Source organism: Diabrotica undecimpunctata, chromosome 6 (assembly GCF_040954645.1).
Source record: "Diabrotica undecimpunctata isolate CICGRU chromosome 6, icDiaUnde3, whole genome shotgun sequence".
Classification (NCBI taxonomy): Eukaryota; Metazoa; Arthropoda; class Insecta; order Coleoptera; family Chrysomelidae; genus Diabrotica; species Diabrotica undecimpunctata.
Window position 1 is genome coordinate 4,588,138 of NC_092808.1, and position 19,997 is coordinate 4,608,134.

A 19,997-nucleotide genomic window follows, 5' to 3' on the forward strand; every position below is an offset into this window, starting at 1 on the left:
GGTTACTTTTCCAGTTTAGATAAGAAAAAGATATACTGGAAAATCTTCTGTTAGTCATGATTTGTTTGAGTAGAGGATAATAAGGTAATAGTTGCGGCTGTTTTCCTGGGTCAGACAGTTGATAGATAGGACAATAATTGACGATGGGTGAAGTTTATGGTTTTGGGTATGTGGATTCGTACGTTTCCAAAGGCTGAACAGGAGGTTTGTAGGTTGTTTTAGGTTCCGAGAGTTTATTCTCTAGATTATAGTGGGAATATTTGAGATATTATGGATTTCCAACGGGATAGCAAAGAATGAAAACAACAAAGAAAGCTACATTATTTCAACATGAAGACTAATGAGCACAAAGCAAAAAGTCATGGAAAAAGCATCCTTAACGATGCAATATAGAAAAATATTTAAAGTTAAAAACGAAAATGCCCATATATAAATCTAGTTTGAAAAGATGTTTGGAGATAAAAAAGTGTTTGAACCTGAAGATCATATATTTTGGGTGTTAGCGGATATGGTTGAAAAGTCAAGTAAACACCAAAAAAAGTATCAGCAATGAAGGAGGACATTAGAACACCCTTGGGAGACCCATATATGTTATGAAATTCTCAGTTATAACTAACGACTTTTGTAATTATTCACATGTTTTAGAACAACAGTAAGGAAATCTTTGATTGTGATATAGAGGTCAATCTGTGATACATCCTAAACAACAAAAGCTATTTTAGATAAAAAAACACTGCTATAAAAACGGAACCAGTCATACATGCATAATATTATAGCAACAAGATTGACTTACCTTCCCAACGTCTGTCAAAAATCACTTCCTTCGTTTTTGGGGAGTCGTTATCAATCTGCCAGTCCCGCAACGACCATAATAAGTTGCAGGGACTGTTTTTGGTGAACTGACAATTGAAATCATTGTCAAGTGTAGGTATAAACTTGGTTGCTGAAAAAGAATATTAAAACATTTATTTAGAACTAATTTAAGTGATTTAATGTACAGGATAAAAGTTTTGAGAAAACGTGTAAAGTATTGGCATGTAACCACCTGATTCAGATTACAATAACGAAGATTGTTTACTGTATACCTGGATATTGCTGATGGAGCTGGACGGGAAATATACATTATGTTTAAATTGATTATCCTGGTGGTAAATAATTGATCGATAGGGCGAAGAAATAACTTGTTCTCTTCTTCACACGTTCTTTATTGTACTTTTATGATAACATATAGAAACATACTGCCTGTATAAAATTGTAACGGCTTTGCCCAGAGCTTACAGGGTTGTCGTCTAGGAAAATTAAAACTTATGGATAAAAAGTATACCTGTTCTTTTTAGATAATTTCACGATCTACAAATTTCTCTTAAAAATTTTTCCGGCAACTTTCACCGTTTCAGAGATATACGAATGAAATGAAAATTTTGTCACCTTTGATCTTGGATAAAAACAATGCAAAAGCGGGATGAATGAGGCATTTTTAATGAAATATTTTAAGACATATATGTTCATCTTCTTGTGTTCTTCCATTACTATTTGATACATTCCTTGACAATTTATAAAACTGTCGCAATTCAACTGAGTTATTTACAAAATCAATTAACCAAATTAAAACATTTTTCAAGGACCATTTTGGTCTTCTAAATGGGTCTAAAAATAGTTTCAATTCGCTTTAAAAAACTTTCTCCTTTATAAAAGCGATCCATTATTTATCTCTATAATTTATTGGCATTAAATAACACTCCGATAGAAGTTCAAAGACTCGGTGCATACAGGGTGATTCATAAAGAATAGACTAGGGAGTGTTATAATTTATAAAATTATGTTGAATTTTATAATTTATTTTTATTATTTAACCACTTAATCCGCACTTTGTTTTTAAATTATAAAAAGTGATGGTTTAAAAATTTAGATAACGAATAGAAAAATATGCGGAAACAAACTATACGTCCTCAGCTATCTTATATTAAAGAATCCTCTGTTATCTGCCATAAAATGTACTATCATGCATTTCAAAATCGAGGTACTACACAGATATACAGTAAAATAAACAGAGATCGAAATGGAAAGTTACCACCCATGCTGTGACAAAATATTGTTACCATACCCCTTACGGGGTCAAAGATCTGAGTGAATAAAGGCATTGTTTGTAAATATCAAGACAGTAGGGTTAAGTATGCGACACTATCACTTTTATAAAATTGTCTCTTGAATCGGTACATTTTTGCCAAAGTTGAGGATGACAGAGACGATTAGTTTTGTGGCGATTCGTAGTTTATAAAATGATTCATTATATTACTGTCTAATGCTGTTTTAAGTCTAAAAAAATTGTGACGGTGAATTGATATCACTTATAAGACATAAGAAAATTATGGCGAAAATATAAACGTACAGGTGATACACGTGATTTGCAAACTCACAAAAACTACACAGTAATACTAAAAAAGTATATCAATGAAGCCAGAATGGCATATAAAGAATCTATTGTAAGTTGCAAAGACTCTAAAAAACTGTATAAATATGTTAGGTCTGCTATGTCTTCTAAAGTATCCATTCCATTGTTAAACAAGAACGATGAAACGATTTGTCAGAATACGTATGAGGTAGCTAATATTCTTGCAGATACTTTTTCTAAAGTTTTTGCTATTGAACCGTCTCAAAATCAGTCACTCAAGGGTTATTCCCAAAATTGATCGAACACTCTTTGCCTCGAATTTGGAAGAGTGTCTCGGTTAAACCTATATTTAAAAAAGGAAATAAGTTAGATCCCAATAATTATATACCAATAAGCCTTACACCTGTTATTTGTAAAGTTATGGAATCAATTATCACAGAATTTTTACTTCGAGAAAAAATTATTCCTCTACAACATGGATTTGTGAAAAGTCGATCAACCATGACTAATTTACTGTGGTGTAATGAATGGACAGCAGCATTGGATAAAAAAAGACCTATAGATGTTATATATTTAGACTTTTCAAAAGCATTTGATCGGGTACCAAGAAGAAAATTGATGTATAAACTAGAACACTTTGGCATTCGCGGACAACTTCTTGAGTGGATTAATGATTTTTTAACAAATCGGGAGTTTTGTGTTAGAGTTGGCAAATCGCTGTCATCTAAAAACCAGTTTTAAGTGGTGTGCCACAAGGATCTGTTTTGGGTCCACTACTATTTGTGTTGTATGCTAGTGATCTTGATTCTCATATCATATCTAGGAAAGCTTTCTACGCAGACGATACAAAAATATTTACTGATCCACTTTTGAATGGACAAGACTTACAAAGTGACTTAGATTCGATCTTCAAGTGGTGTTCGGATTGGAAGTTACCTCTAAATAGAGATAAGTGTGTAGTTTTACATTTGGGAAAAAATAACCCGCGTCATGCACTCTGAAGACACCGTGACAATAATAAACGATAAAGTTATAGAAAAAGTTAAAGAATATATATACTTAGGACAAAAATAATACTAAATAGGAAAATTCAAACTGAAGAAATAAAAAGAAGAAGAAAGTTAGCTTGGGCAGCATTCGGTAAACTGAACTATATACTCAGAAATCAACAAATTCAAATACATCTTAGATCTAAAGTTTTTGATGCATGCATTATTCCGATATTAACTTATGCGGCACAAACATGGACAATCACAAAAAAGAATATGAATAATACTTAGAGTCACTCAACACGCGATGGAAAGAGCAATGCTAGGTATATCACTTAAGGACAAGAAAACAAACACATGGATAAGACAGAAAACCAAAGTCACCGATGTGGTGCAAAAATCATTAAAGTTGGAATGGGAATACGCTGGACATGTAGCTAGGAGCGATCTAAACAAATGGCACAGATCAATTTTAACCTGGAGACCATACCAACACAAAAGACCCAGAGGCAGACCTCCTATGAGATGGACAGATGATCTGAAAAGGACTGCCGGGAAAAATTGGCTACAAGAGTAGTGTACAATAAAAAACAATGGAAAGGAAGACTTGAAGAGGCTTATGTTCAGATGTGGACGTGAATGGCTAGACGAAGAAGAAGAACCCGCATTTGTCTTATTCGATAGACGGGCATTTACTGGATACTATGGGATCATATTGTAGGGAATGTAAGTTAAATCTTATTAGAATTTCACGTAGAGTAATACAAAAACAAATCACTAAAACTAAACTGTATTGAAGAAATAAAAAAGGCACATGTAAAATGTTTTGTAAGCGATAAATTTAAAACTCGCGTCCTTATTGTAACGATGTTGTGATGAGACTATCTTCTGTCCGCAACTACCTGTAGCCCCTGTCCTGGCGGGTGTAAGATGAAGGTCGGGTAAAATTTGACTAAAAGTATATTATACGAGGTTGCTCGAAAGTCTTAACACATATTGCGACCTTGGTGTTACAATTACTGAAAATTTGGGTTGGTCGGAGCATATTTCAAACATCACTAAAAAAGCGAATAGTAAATTATACCTACTTAATAAGACTTTTACAAAAATGTCCTTTTCGAGTTCTACTCGTTTGTATAAAACTTATGTCTGACCCCTACTGGGGTACTGTGGAACAGTTTGGTGCCCAGAATTAGTGCGCGATAGAACTCTTCGCTTAAATGTTCAAAAGAAAGCCACCAGACTATCTTTCAAACGAAGAAGGCCAAATTCCCACAAAGACTTGCTTTAGCAGGGTTACCAACTTTTGAAGCTCGTCGACTCCGTGGTGACTTAATTATCACCTACCGAATTTTAAAGTTTGGATATGGAAATCTGCAGCATTTGTTTATTTTAGATCATCACAGCATACTACGAGGGCACAGTTTGAAACTGAAGAAGGAATCCTTTTCATGGACAAGGCGCCAACATTTTCTGTGTAATCGTATTTTTAGTATATGGAACAGTCTCCCAACGGAAATTATAAATTCCCCATCTATAAATTCTTTTAAAAACCAACTAGACTGTTACATGTTTGTAAACTGAACAATACTGTATATAATTTACTAGTTCATAGTTTATTTGCGTAACTAATTATTTTGTAATGTACTATTTCAGTTTTCTTGTAAATGGGCTTATGGGTCTTCATAACCCCAGCCCTTATTACTATGTAATAATAATAATAAAAATCATTTCCAATAAGTAATAAATATTTTATGATTTATACCAAACAGTTTCGTACAGATATCAAGATTTATAAATAACTAGACAATAATTATTAATTAAATATTAACATCCTACGGAAAATTGATAAATTCAATTTATTTATACAAGATATGACACAATTGCAAATGCGAATGTAGTTAACCATCTGGAAATTTTTGTATACACAAATAAAACTCATTATTTATAGAACAATGGCTCTGAAACACCATAGAACCAAACTGAACTAGAAAAATATTAACTCATTTATGACCTATTTCCTCTAAAAAATATACGGGAGAATATAAAACGATGACATCACTTTTGATTGGCTGCGGGATTCGTATATTATATATTTTACAAGGCTACAAAGCATGTGAACCAATTTTTAAGGAATGCAAACTAAAAGATAAATGTTTAAATTGTAAAATACATACGTAATTTTCGATGTAAATGCATACATTTTTTGCATACCTAACGTAAGATATGTAAGTAAACATAACATGTAAGTATTTGTGAGATATATTCGTTGTTCCTCTATCTTTTTAACTACCCAAAATTCAGATCAAGAGAATAATCAATGAAACGCTTCTCAAAAGAACTGGAACATAAGAGAACAAAAAGCGGAGTTGAAGGAATTAACAGACCAGAAATACATCAGAAAAGAATCCATAGATTGACAATCTAAAGAAGTTATATACAGAGGAATACCAAGTGACGTTGGAACTACAAACACCAGAAATTACCATAAACGAAGAATTTGACATAAGTAAGCATGAAGTACAAAAAACACTTAAAAACTAAAGAAGAGAAAAGATGCAGGTAAAGATGGAATACCAAATGAATTGTACTCCATTGTACAAGCTTCTTTGGCCATTTGATCAGCTATCTCATTTCCTCGTATCCCCACACGAGATGGTATCCACACAATATTTAGTTGTTTATGATTATTTTGTAGAGTCACAAGGTCTTTTTTAATCTGTTCTAAAATCGGATGATTCGGATATATTTTCTGAATACCCTGGATTGCACTTAAGGAATCTGTGAATATTACTGTCATGTCTTCAGGTCGATTAAGAGTTTGTTATACTGCCTTGGATATCGCAAAAAGTTCAGCAGAATATATTGAGTAGTCCTTAGGTAGTGGAAACTTGAGCACAGAATCCTCTGTGACAATGGCGGATCCTACTGTTTCCAATTGGGGTGTTTTTGATGCATCGATATAAACTAGTTGACAGAATGAATATTTATTTTTAATATTGTAGAGGTATTGAAGAAAAAAGAGATGAAGGGGTATTGTCCTTAGTATAAGTTGACAGATCTGTGTTACAATATGGAGTTTGTATAGTCCAAGGGAGAGCATAATCAATATTGGTATGCATAATACCCGGAAATGTGAAGTTGCTAATTCTTTTGCTAAATGATGGTCGAAGATTAGGATTTTGATTGCAATTGGAATGGTAATGTGTGGGGAAAGCATAGTGGAAGGCCGGGTTGTTTGGATTAGTTGATAGCTTGCTTGCGTATTGTAAACTGAGATGTAATCTTCTAATAGAAAGTGGAGATTGATTTGCTTCGACATAAAGTCTTTCAACTGGACTGGTTCTGTAGGCTCCTAGAGCTATTCTTAGTGAGGTATTGGAGACTAGGAGCTAGGGAACTTTCACATATAGTCAGATCAATAGCAGAATGATTGCCGGTAACAGAGTTAATCCGAGTTTTTTCTCCTGTATTTAATAGTACAAAATCTGATTCATTAAGAAATTTTTCTATTTGTTCTCCTCTTTTGTCCGTGGAATAACATCCCCAGGAAATGTGAGAGTTAAATTCACCTGGAATAAGTATGAGTTTTGGAATTTGCTCGATTAAATGTTCCAGGTCTTTTGCGACAAAATCCATATATGATGGGATATAAACATTGCATACAAATAGCTGAGTTGGACAATGAACTTTAATTGCTACGGCTTCTAAAGCAAAGTGTAAAGGAATCTCTTCTGATTCTAGATTAGAATTAACATATATTGATACCCCACCGCTTGCTTTTGTTGGCGTAGTTTCTGATTTTGTGGTATGAATCAAAATGTTTTAAGTTGTATTTTTTGTTGTTTTTAAAGTTTGTTTCTTGTAGAGCTATAATTTGTGGGTTTATTTATTTAACTAAATTGGGAAATATACAGGACAAAGAATGGAAGGACTACTACAAGGAACTATTAACAGAACAAAGACCACAATTCATTGGAAAAGAAAACAGGCGAAGACGAAGCAGATTCCCACAACAAGAAATAGAAATAACAGATAGGGAAATGAGAACGGCCATAAAAGCAATCAAAAATAAGAAAGCACCGGGACCTGGAGGCATCTCACCTGAGCTTATAAAATACGGATCAAAAAAATTCCACCGGATGATACAATGGATATTTCAGAAAGCCATAAATGGAGAACAGCTCTCAAAGGAATGGACGGCGGCATATATGACATCTATATTTAAGAAAGGAGATAGAAAACGATGCGAAAACTACAGAGGAATAAGCGTAATATCATCAATAGGAAGATTATATGGGAAGATACTGCGAGAAAAGATAGAGCAAGCGATAAAAGGCAAAATCGGGGAGGATCAGGCAGGCTTCACGGCAGGAAGATCATGCATAGACCACATATACACACTGGAACAACTGTTGGAAAAGAAAAAAGCAAAAAATAGAGATATACACTTGGCATTTGTGGATCTGAGAAAGGCGTATGACTCTGTACCAAGGTCAGAACTATGGGAGGAAGTGTACAAATTAGAAATACAGACGGAACTCATAGAAGCTACAAAAGCTCTGTATAAAGAAAATAAAGTGTCCATTAAAATGGGAACAAGAATCATAGGAGACTTCACCACAACAAAAGGGCTCCTGCAGGGTTGTTCCACATCTCCAACCCTATTCAAAATATACTTAGAGAAAGCCTTGACTACATGGAAAAGAAAATGCGAAGGCATGGGAGTACCGGTACGGAACGAATACCTATATACGTTAAGTTTTGCAGACGATCAAGTAGTGATTGCACAAGACCAAGACGACCTCAGCTACATGATGAAGAAACTACAAGAAGAATATACCAAGGCTGGCCTAGATATTAACCTCGCGAAAACAGAGTACCTATCTACAAGTGAAGAAGACATAGAAGATCTACAGATTGATGACAACGTAACAATCAAAGGAAAGGATAAATTCAAATACCTGGGGTTTATAATCACGAAAAAGGCAACAACAGAGGAAGAAATTACACAAAGATTAGGACAAACAAGAACAGCAATCCGACAACTTAACTCAGTATGGTGGGATAGACACCTAAATATGAAGACAAAAACGCAGATTTATAAAACATTAGTGCGAAGTATTATGACATATGGGGCCGAAAATTGGATCATAAACAAGAAAAACAGCAGTAAGATAATAGCAACAGAGATGGAATGCCTGCGAAGATGCTGCAGAGTAACAAGAATGGATAGGAGAAGTAATGACGAAATAAAGCAAAGAACATCAATAGAAACAGACATACTAACATATATAGAACAAAAAAGACTAAAGTGGTATGGACATGTAAGAAGAGCTAGCGACAGCAGATGGATAAAAAGAATAACCGAATGGAGCCCCATAGGAAGGAGGAAAAGAGGACGACCCCGAAAATCCTGGAGGAACGAAGTAGACGACGCCATGAGTAAGAGAGGACTAAACGATGGAGAATGGAACAACAGAGAGAGATGGAAACGGTTGAGCGAGGGAAGGCAGTGAATACTGTAGAATCCCTAAATATATATATATTTATTTTATTAAGAGTTGAAGCGTTTCGATGATATATTAAATGTTTTATAGCAAAAAAGTGTTTAATACTTCCTTTTTGGGATTTGAAATTTGTAAACATTCCCTCATTTTTTTAATTAAAAATATCTTCCTATTTTCATTTATATGTTTAGAAATCAGAGAACCATGAATACTAACATAATACATAAGCTATTTCATCATAGATGATTACTTTGTTACTACATTAAATAAAACATGCGTTGAATAATTTGTTTTCTGTGTATACATTAACATGTACCAATTTGTATAGAGATTATTTGCATAATTAAAAAAGTAAACTGTATGTTATATTTTCTATTAATAGACACTATGTTAAGATAACGTTTAATAAACTAAATAGTAGAACTGCTAATTACTACAAACTTCTTAACGTATTCTTGAAGTTTATATACTAAATAAATTTGATATTTGGAAAGATGAACTAGTAATTAAGCCTAAAAACAGACACGGCTATTGAAAAACGAGGATGAATCAAATAATCCTTAAAAAGTCTTCATTCAACATTATATAAAAGATGTCAAAAAATCAGTGTAAGACCCAATTAAGGTCAGTAGGCTGGACACGCATAGCACTTAACGAAAAGAAGAACGCCTAGATTTGAAAATATTTTTGACGAAAGTGAAACGAACATTTTTGAAATTTCCCAAAAAAAATCATGTTTTTTCGATTGAAAATTTTGATTATTTTTGAAAGCTTATGATCATGTGCTGTACAACCATTATCAGGTGATTTCATTTTTTTTTATATATGCTGACGATCCATATTTATGCTAAAATATAGCTATAGTATATTTGAAGAATAAGCTGGAATAAATTTTCAGAAAAAAAACTAAATTGTTAAGCATATTTTAGTACGTGTGCTTTTCGTACAACGTCAATATTTTAGCTTATTTTACGTTGGGTTTGACTATTTAGATAGAAATTTTTCCATGTCACATGGACTATCGTGAAATTTAAATACCTGCTATTGTTAGAACTGTGTAGGCTAGGGTTTTTTCAGCTGGTCATAGACGTACTTTAAGGGTTATTACATTATTTGTTTCGGTTTGTTAAATATTTAAACCATTTTCAAAGTATATTATATTTATATAAATCTGTTTATTTTAGTAACGTTATTTATGGTTATTTTTGTCGTTATGATAATGACCCATTAAATAACAAGAAATAAAGAAACTCTTAAAATACATAGGTATTTAGTTAATGGTCTTTTGATAGTTTAGATAGAAATAGTCGATTAGCGAAAGATGGTTTCTGATAAATGTGAACGCTATCTTAAATAGTATAAATTTCGATTTTGTTTGGAAAACCAATTATTAATAAAATGGTTAATGGTCTTTAAATAGTCATTCATTAATATCAGAAAATTTTTGTTTAGTTGATTATAAGCGAGTGAAGAGATCTGACACAGTTGTTTTTTGCAAAAGTGAATAGTGAGTTTATAGAATATGGAATTAACGTGTGATTATACACCAGTTAAAAAATTAAAGTTGAATCATTTATCACTTAACGAAAAGAGTGTTATTCTTAACGTCTACAATTATTTTAAGCAACACAATCCTTCCAATACTGTTGATAGTATAGTTGAAATTTCGTCTAAAGTAATGGGAAATTCAAAATCAGATGTATATAACATTTTAAAAGAGGAAAAATCAGCTGGTATAACGCCACCCAAACCGAGACCAGGAAGACCAAAATTGTCGAAAGTGAATGTGGATGAATTTTTCAAAAATACAATTCGTAGAATGGTCCACTCATTTTTTTTTTTAACAAACAAATACCAACTTTAGATAAAGTTTTACAAGCCATTACCGACAATCCCGATTTACCCACAATACGTAGAGATAAACTTTGGAAAGTTTTGCATGAGTTAAACTTTAAGTATGAAAAAGTGGGCAGACAGTCAATGCTTATCGATTCCGAAGAAATTGTGTGTTGGAGACGAGACTACCTCAGAAAAATAAAAAAAAATGAGGACAGAAAATAAGAACATTTATTACTTAGATGTACGTGGGTTAATGAAGGGCATACTGTAGGGAGAGTTTGGAAAGACAAAACTATAAAAACATGTCGACAAGCATTTCTGGAAGGATATTCACCTGGTTTCAAGGAACCAACAGGTAAAGGTCGACGATTAATTGTTACCCATATAGATAGTATGAATGGATTTCTTAAGGAGGGTTTATTTTTGTTTGAATCAAAAAAGACCTGTGATTATCACGAAGAGATGAACGGAGACGTGTTTGAAGAATATTTCGAACAAATGATTGAATTCATACCTAAAAATTCAGTTATTGTGATGGACAATGCAAGTTACCACTCTAGATTAGTTGAACGTTTACCAACTACTTAATGGAGGAAATATGAAATTGCAATGTCGTTAACTTCTAAGAATTTAATCTTTGACGATACAATGACAAAAGCAGAATTATTAGAGCTTGCTAAAATTAATAAACAAAATTATAAAAAATATGTCATTGAGGAAATAGCCAAAAAACGAGGAATTGAAATACTTCGCCTACCACCGTATCATTGCTAACTAAATCCGATTGAATTAGTATAGGCCGAAGTTAAAAGTAACGTTGCTCGAAATAATACAACTTTTAAATTGTCAGATGTTACTATTCTTTTTCATAAATCAATATCCGAAGTAACCACGGAACATTGGCAAAAATGTATTAATCACGTTATGGATATTGAGAAAAATATGTGGGAGCTTGATGATATAATAGATAGCAGTATAGAACCTATAATAATAATTATTCATCCCGGATCGGATAACACTTCGTCTGAAACAGAATATGAAGAAGCTTAACTTTAAACTGTAGCTCAGAAATTTATTTTACATTTGAACTAATTGCCGACAACTTCATTGTTTATTTTTTATTTATTTTTTATTGCTAATATAATTTTCATTCTTATTTCCAATATTATTAATATTAAGAATATTATTATTTATTAATAGGAATATATAAAAACTTACAGTTTTTGTGTATGTATTTTACGTTTCAGTATAATTTATTGTATTTTATATTAACTGTATGTTTCACAAATAATAGAATTTTTATTCTTTTTATGTATATCTTTTTATTTTAAACCAGTATTGGATTGGATTAATTACTTTGTTCTAAATATCCAAATAAATTTAACGCAAACTTTTCTTTTAAGATTACGTTTTAGTTAGAAGATGTGCACGCCTATGTATTTCGAGGTGCGAAGATTAGTATTCTGAGAATTCACTCCAGCTTATTCTTCAAATATACTATACAGGGTAATTTATTTCAAATAACAATGTTCATTATATTTCCAGACAAATGGAAAATCTGACAACAATGTAAATACCATCGTAAGGGCGGCGATATGACAAAACCCTTACAAACCGAAATCAATATAAATCGTGTAAGTTGTTTCCGAGATAATTGAGGCATTCCTTACTTAAATACAACTCACTCAGATATATTCTTAAATCATTATACCACCGAAAAACTGGAAATTTAAGAAGCCAAACCTTCAAACCAATGATAACACGTTTAGCAGGTGATTAGTTCGAGTTCGGTATTAACGACAAATCAAAATATTAGTAGGCAGTACTAAATTTATATATTTGTCACAAAAAAAGCTTCCAATCAGGTATTTCTCCACTAATTGGTGACTGATAGCTCGCTGCCTTCGATACTAGTGACTAATGAAAACATATTACAGTGTAGAACCGCCCCAATAAAATATTTTCACAATATTTACTTCTTCCATACTTTTTGTAAGAAGTTAAGTTAGATTATTTGTTTACAAGACTTTGGTTCCTCTGAAAGAAATCAACCTAACATAGTTCCTTCTGTGATTTCTGTAAAGTCTGCTTTTTTAAGTAATCTAATGCCGCTGAAGTAATCTTTTGAAATAGGGAAAGAGAATATTATTATAATATTGCGTCCCATAAATAAAACTGGAGCAATTGCTCTAAGTATAAAGTCAAAGCCAAAACAAATCGTTCGAAGCAAAAGATAGAAGAATTTTTTCTAATGAATAAAGATTTGATTTTGTTTCATAGTAAATGCTTCCAGAACATCCAGACATCCGGATATCCAGAAGTTGAAAGATAAAACCACAAAAGAAGAAGTCAAAGAGGAGATCAACAACAAAATAAACAGCATGGTAATCTCAGATATTAATTAAGAAAACATAGGTGTGGATGATATGTGGAATAAAATCAAAAATATCTGTAATTCAGTGTTAGATAATAAACTTAAACTAGAACACAATATAAAGAAACAGCCATGGATGAGATAAGAAATATTAGAGCTAATGGAAGAACGAAGAAAACACGAAGAAATAAGAATGAGGAAAGGTACAAAGAAATAAACAAAATCATTATGAAAATGCATAGGCCTAATTCTCTCCAAGAATTAAGAGAAAAGATCTTTGATTCAATGAGAGGTATTAGCCCAGAAACATTAACTAATGTTAGACGAAACTTTTATAATAGATTGGGTTATTGTTCTGCTGCTAATGGAGGCTTATTCGAACATATTTTGTAAATACATTTCATTAGAATGAAATACGTTTATTTAGAATATTTTTATAGAATTTCTACCTATTTAAACATTTTTTGTAAGTACATTTATTTAGAACGTTCTTTTATGTTTGAAGAATTTTTACTTTATTTTCGAAAGTACGACATTGTTTTTTCAATAAGATTTTCATGTTTTACTATAAACACTTCTAATAAAGACTGAAATAAATGTTAAGTGATTTAAAGCAAAACGATATAATATCTGCATAATTTCAAATTTTAATTTTTAAAAAAGTAAAACCTCCATGTTGGATTCGAACCCTGAGCGCCTGGATGAGAACATCGTGCTTTGAACTCTGATCCATCAGACTTTTATAATTATTTAGTGACAGTTTGGGTTATTGTTCTGCTGCTGTTCAAATCATAGTAGAAATTATTCTTGGTTAATAATTTAAAACTTTAGATTAAATAATCACTATTAATTAAATTATTTTATTCACATTTTTGCTTTATTGTGGTCAATCAGTTTTTACTTTATGCGAAATTAAAAAATGGAAATACGTCACACATTCGACGTTACTCATAATAATTATGACCGAGGTGATTTAGCTCGAAGCTAACGTCTAAAGGTATGAGACTATCGATAGTGGTAATGTAAATTATAGGTTTCTATCGATTATTTCTCACCTCTACGAGTTTCATCTCTTTTTATTTTACAAGGTAACTGTGTTTTCTATCTCTTACGTTAAAAAGCCGGGTGGTAAGACACTCATCACTGTATAATTATTATAGTCCCATATAAAAAAAAAACTATAGGCTTTCTGCAGAGATTTCGGCGTCTTTTTTAATTATTAACAATTTAGTGAACAAAATGTCATTTTTTCGATTTTTTACTCACCGTTAAAAAGCTTTAAAAATTGACACAAAATTACAAAACTTAAAACAGCTTCAAAATGGCGATTGCTAACGGTTGTAAAATTAATTTGTAGCTTCGAAAACTATCAAATAAGGCAAAATCGTTAATCTTACCATCCTTCTTCCATTTCCAGTCGGAAGTAATTCCACAAGTGATTTAAAGCATTAATAACCAGAAACAAATAAACCAGTTTTTCCGACTAATGTAAAAAGTAGGTAGATACGAATAACTTATAAAAATGAAATATTTCAGAGCAACCAGTTTTTTATTGCCGATCAATTTATTAGTATTTATTCCCTATGAATCACTCCGTAGACAATCCATTTAGGAAAGTCAAATAATAATGTATGGCATTATTCAATGAACTACAACAATTGTTATTATTGCTTTATGATTGTAGCATTATAGTGATTTGTTAATAATTGTTTACAAACGAAAATAAAGGAGAGGTATGTTAGTAGGATGAAGTTAGTCATGTGGTAAGATGAGTCAATCCTTTAAAAATAAATCTTTAGATTATACAGGGACGAGCCAATTGATTTGCTTAAAAATATGTGGATATTTTGATCTTGTATATAGGAAATATTAAAAAAACTCTATGTTGAAATATCAACATATGTACTTTGTTTCTAATTTAATTGCTTCTTGAGGTTTTTGAACTCCTAAGTGGAGCATAGAGCTTCAGTGAAAACGCGCCATTGGGTTCTATTTTGCGCTAAGGCCTTCACCTCATTCCAAGACTTTCCTTGACCTCTTATCTCGTCCATGATGGATCTTCTCCAAGTTTGTACTGGGCGACCTCTTTTTCTTCTTCCTTGGGGATTCCACTCTAGGACAATCTTTGCAATACTGGAAATATTTTTTCTGAGTGTGTGACCAATCCAACTCCACTTTCTGGACTTTATTTGATGTTTTACCCTTTTTTGTTCGGTCAGGTGTAGTAGATCTTCGTTTCTGATGATGTTGGGCCAGAAAATACGAACAACTCGTTGTAGACATTTATTAATAAAAACTTGCAGTTTATCTGTAAGGGTTTTTGTCACTTTACAGGTTTCACATCCGTATAGTAGAACAGACATGACATTTGACTGGAATATGCGGATCTTTGTCCTTGTAGTATACCCGACAGATCTCCAAATAGGGTTGAGTATGCTGAATGCTTGTTGAGCTTTTCGTATCCTCATACGAATATCGTCCTCTGTACCTCCGCTATCTGATGACACTTCCAAGATACGTAAAGTTTTCCACATTTTCAATCTGCATGCTGTTGAAAGTAAATAGCGTGTTGTTTCTTGCATTTACTCTCATGGATTTGGTTCTACTAATATTGATTTTCAAACCTACTTCTTGGAACCTTTGTCCTAATAGGCAGATGTCGGCGTATTCCAGATCGCTTAGGCGTGTTGTTAACGTTCATCGTTCATTGTATCCCTCTTGTGTCAGAGTCTAGTTTGGAGAGAACATAGTCTACTATGTTAAAAAGAAACTGAGAAAGCACGCATCATCGCTGTTGATTCCATTGTGTGTCACGCTGCATTTCTTCTCAGTGTACAGTGACTTCATAATGAAAATTATTTTATGTGGAATGTTTCTTAGCTCTAAAATTTTCCATAAAGCAGCATGAGAAAAGCTGTCAAAGGCACGCTCGAAGTCAACAAAAACCATGTATAGAGGTGTGTTCCATTATTACCCTCACAGTAATAATGTGGTCTATGCAGGAGGATTCTGGTCTAAAGCCTGCTTGACCAGCTCGAAATTCAATCCTGTTTGTTAATATTTTAAGTATTATGGTAGTGAAGATTTTATTTGTAAGCAAGGTTATTCCTCTCCAATTTTTGCACAGTGTGAGGTTGTCCTTTTTTGGAAGCTTGGAAGCTCGCAAGGTATGCGCAAGTCTACATTTTGCGGGTTTTCGACAATTTAATCTGCGTTTTCCCTGGGCGTGCCTAGCATCTCCTGAAAATGCTCTTTCCATCTCTCTACTTGGTCATTTGTTGTAGTAAGTAATTCGCCTGTCTTGTATCTTACAATGTTTGAACAGTTGGGCCCATTTTTTGTTAGTCGTCTAGTAATTTGGTATACCTCTCTTGTTCTGTTGTGTTGTGCAGTTGTTTCAACTTGTTTTGCCAGTTCTTCAGCCCACCTTCTTTTGTCTCTTCTTGCATTTCTTTTAACTGCTTTATTTATTGTTTCATATTGTTTTCGATTCGCTCTTTCTTCTACAGTTATTGCTTGCAAAATATCTTTCTTTTGCTGTTTTCTTTCCTCGATAAGATTCCAAGTTTCATCTGACAACCATTCTTTTCTATTTTTCTCTTTTTTATCCAGTTTATCTTCAGCTATTTCTGTCAAAACATCTGCCACATCTTCCCAGCTATTTACCGAACGTTCTCTTGTTTTGAGTTGGAGTTCCTTCCTAAACATGTTTCGCGTGATTTTATTTTGTGCCATCTTGATTTTAATGGTACCGATTACGAGATGATGGTCACTTGCGATGTCTGCTCCTCTTTTATTGCGTACATCAAGAAGAGATAATCTCCATCTTTTTGATATGGCGATTTGGTCTATTTGATTTTCTCTTATATGAACTGGTGCAGTCCATGTAACCTTGTGGAGATTTTTATGTGGGAAGATGGTTCCACCAATAACTAAGCTATGATTGGAACAACAATTTGTAAAACGCTCTCCGTTGTCATTCATCACTCCCAGACCATATTGTTATGGCCAAGTTAATATTGTCTTCTCCAACTTTAGAGCCAACGTTCATATCGCCCATCACTATTAGTATATCGCCTTGTTGGGTTGTTTGTTCTAGTTGTTCGTAGAAAATGTCTTTTATCTTCGGGGCGGGGGTGTTCGTGGGACCATAGCACTGAATCACTGTTATCTTGCGGTATCTAGTATATCAATCTGGTATCAATTGCCGCTCGTAATGAGTCGAAATTTCGTTGACAAAAGCGCCTAAGTATAGATTTGTTCGAAACAATAAGCAATTCACAATAAACGCCGTTGTGCCCTACGGCCGCACCTAGAACCGGCCCTGAACGTATACCGCAGTTTCAGAATAAACGACAGAAATAATTTCAGATTCGGAAAAGTCAGTTAAACACTTCTACCAAAAAAAAAAAAAAACGTTAAGATAGTATAGCAGACGACAAGAAAACTGAAAATGGAACGAAATATCTCGAAGAAAGCCGCAATAGTGCTAAGAACTGAGCAAAAATACAGTATTTTTTTCGGTAATCACCATAAGGGCTATCTAACAATTCTTTTAGGTTCTATATAGGTAGAATATCAACAGTTACACAAATTCATCCAATTTTTTTCGTATATATTTATTAACAATTTAAGTGAAAGATTTTTCACAAAAAAGATGTGTAAGATATTAATAAAAATAGACTTGGCAACCCTGGAAACAGTACCAAAGCTCCTAACTGTCATTTGCACTCCATAAATTCAATTGCGGTTTGTGCTTTCGATGACATTTTCAATATATTATTATTTTTGGGCACTAACCTTACTTTATTAAGAATATGTTGTCACAGAATAAATAACAATTAGAATGTCCACAGATGCCGCCTTTGAAATTTGTCAGCACGCGCTCGCCATATTTTAAACGGAAACATAGACTCGAATTGAGAAATTTGTGACAAGCTACGACAGAAATAGTACGAATAAAGTAGTGCATATTATGTCTATAGTTGCCGTAAATTAAATTAAACCGGGTTAATTTTTCTATGCACACCAGATAAAATGTCACTGGACAGCACTGGCTCCGACTAAAACATGGCTGATTCCGTCTGCGCGAACGAGATGCGCGTACTTATTTTTTCAAGCAGAGTGGACATTCTGATTGTTTATTATTCTGTGATGTTGTAATAAGTCAAAATAAATATCTAAAATTATTTTTAGAGAACTTCGTAACAGTTGGTTACACTTTGATGACAAAGAAATGACATTGATGACGTATGACTGACTTACAAGGAAATAGTGTATACACAAATTCTTCAAATGTGATATACTACCTAGTAAAAAATAAAATAATGTTAGGCTGGTTGGCTGGTATAATGTCTTGGAATTATAATGTAATACGATATTGTAGTATAGTATAAGTATTGTAGTATATATCAGATAACAATAGGTATTCATAATTTTGTTTATCACACAAATTTAACATATTATAAATAAATGATGACTAAAGGCCACCTTGCTAAAACTCCATAATAAGGTATGTAAATTTCACAATAATTCAACTATAGTTCATTAATATCACAAAAATACCTATTTCTTCCCTTATTTTCAAGATTTATATGAAATATCCAAAATAAAAATATTGCATTCCAGTGTTTATTTATTGGCCAATGACCCCATTGTCACAAGTAGTTCCAAAATAAACAATAACGTTATATAATCTTAATAATATCGCAAAATTACTACTTACCAACACTGGGAAGGTTTTGTGGTGTGCTCGGAATGGGGTAGACCCAACCTACTGCCGTATATCTTTCCAAATCTTCAGCAATACAACTGGGATACGAAATATTTTGGTCCTTTTTAACGATATAGGTCAGGTTAATGCCGGTAACACAAAGAAAGGGGTAAAACACCAACAACAAAGCAAGGTACAACATTTTGGCCCTCCTGAAATGTTATCGTTTTAATTACTCATATATTGTTAAAATACATGGGTGAGGATAAATAATATTCTATTCGCACTCTTATTTCAAATCTAGACACATTCTTATCTGATTGAAAATGTTTACAAAGCAGTTGCAGCGTGAAATTATCGGAGTGGGGATTTTTAATTATAAAGTTCAAAACGATACATACCTACTTGTCTTGGATTAATTTGTTATAGCTCATTGTGTTTGTTGCGGAACATCGTGTTAATGCACGGCGCACGGCCTGTTGTAATTGAAACACTTCTCGCCGTGTATAAATAGAAAAGTCCTTGAGTTTTATATCATGTAGTCCCTGCTTTCCATTTTTGCCATTGGTTAAATAACCATAACCATTTGGTTTATTTACACTTTCAGGTGCTGATAAATAGACAACCGGTACAGCACTACTGCAAAAAGAATTGTAGAAAACAGGTGGTCCATACGGTAAATCTTTTGTGTAGAGGTGGACAATCAGTTATTGAGAGTAACAGCTCCTGTGTTTTATCTCACAATCTGTTAATACAAACCCAGTCTAGGAAGACCAAAAATTAGAAAAAAAGCTATGCTTTGTCTTTTTACACATTTTATATACTTTTTGGCATTGACTAAAATGTGTCTTTTTTGTATAAATTTCCAACGTAGTTACCTCAATATTCTCTCCGAAGTTATTTCTCGTTTACGAACGTTTCTAGATTTAAATCAAGTACACTTACATTGTATTTTGTATTTACTTTATAGGTACACTTTAATTGGTTGAGTTTACCGAAAGTACAAGCTGATTATAGCCACAAATGTCAAACATGGAACAAATAATTTCGGTATAGCAGTGTTGGCATGTTTTTATAATGTAGATGTTGTATGCTTTAAATATAAAAAGATACAGCTTTAGAAAAATACATTTTGTTTATATTATTATATATATGTTATATATATATATATCTCTGTTAC

General features: G+C 32.8%; 1 protein-coding gene across 2 annotated transcripts in view; it reads right to left on the reverse strand.

Moving 5' to 3' along the window:
• The window catches only part of LOC140443019 (uncharacterized), a 45,839-nt gene extending 26,386 nt beyond the window's left edge, over positions 1 to 19,453 (reverse strand). Inside the window, exons 1-3 of one of the 2 annotated variants that reach the window (XM_072534043.1) lie at positions 19,223 to 19,453; positions 18,830 to 19,029; positions 794 to 943 (exon numbers count right to left, since the gene is read on the reverse strand). In XM_072534043.1, coding sequence (XP_072390144.1) covers positions 794 to 943; positions 18,830 to 19,029; positions 19,223 to 19,251 — 379 coding nt within the window. In that variant the 5' untranslated portion in view covers positions 19,252 to 19,453. Of the gene's footprint in view, positions 1 to 793; positions 944 to 18,829; positions 19,030 to 19,218 lie in introns of both variants that reach the window. The other variant, XM_072534045.1, reaches the window with a different exon arrangement.
• Positions 19,454 to 19,997: the final 544 nt, after the last annotated feature.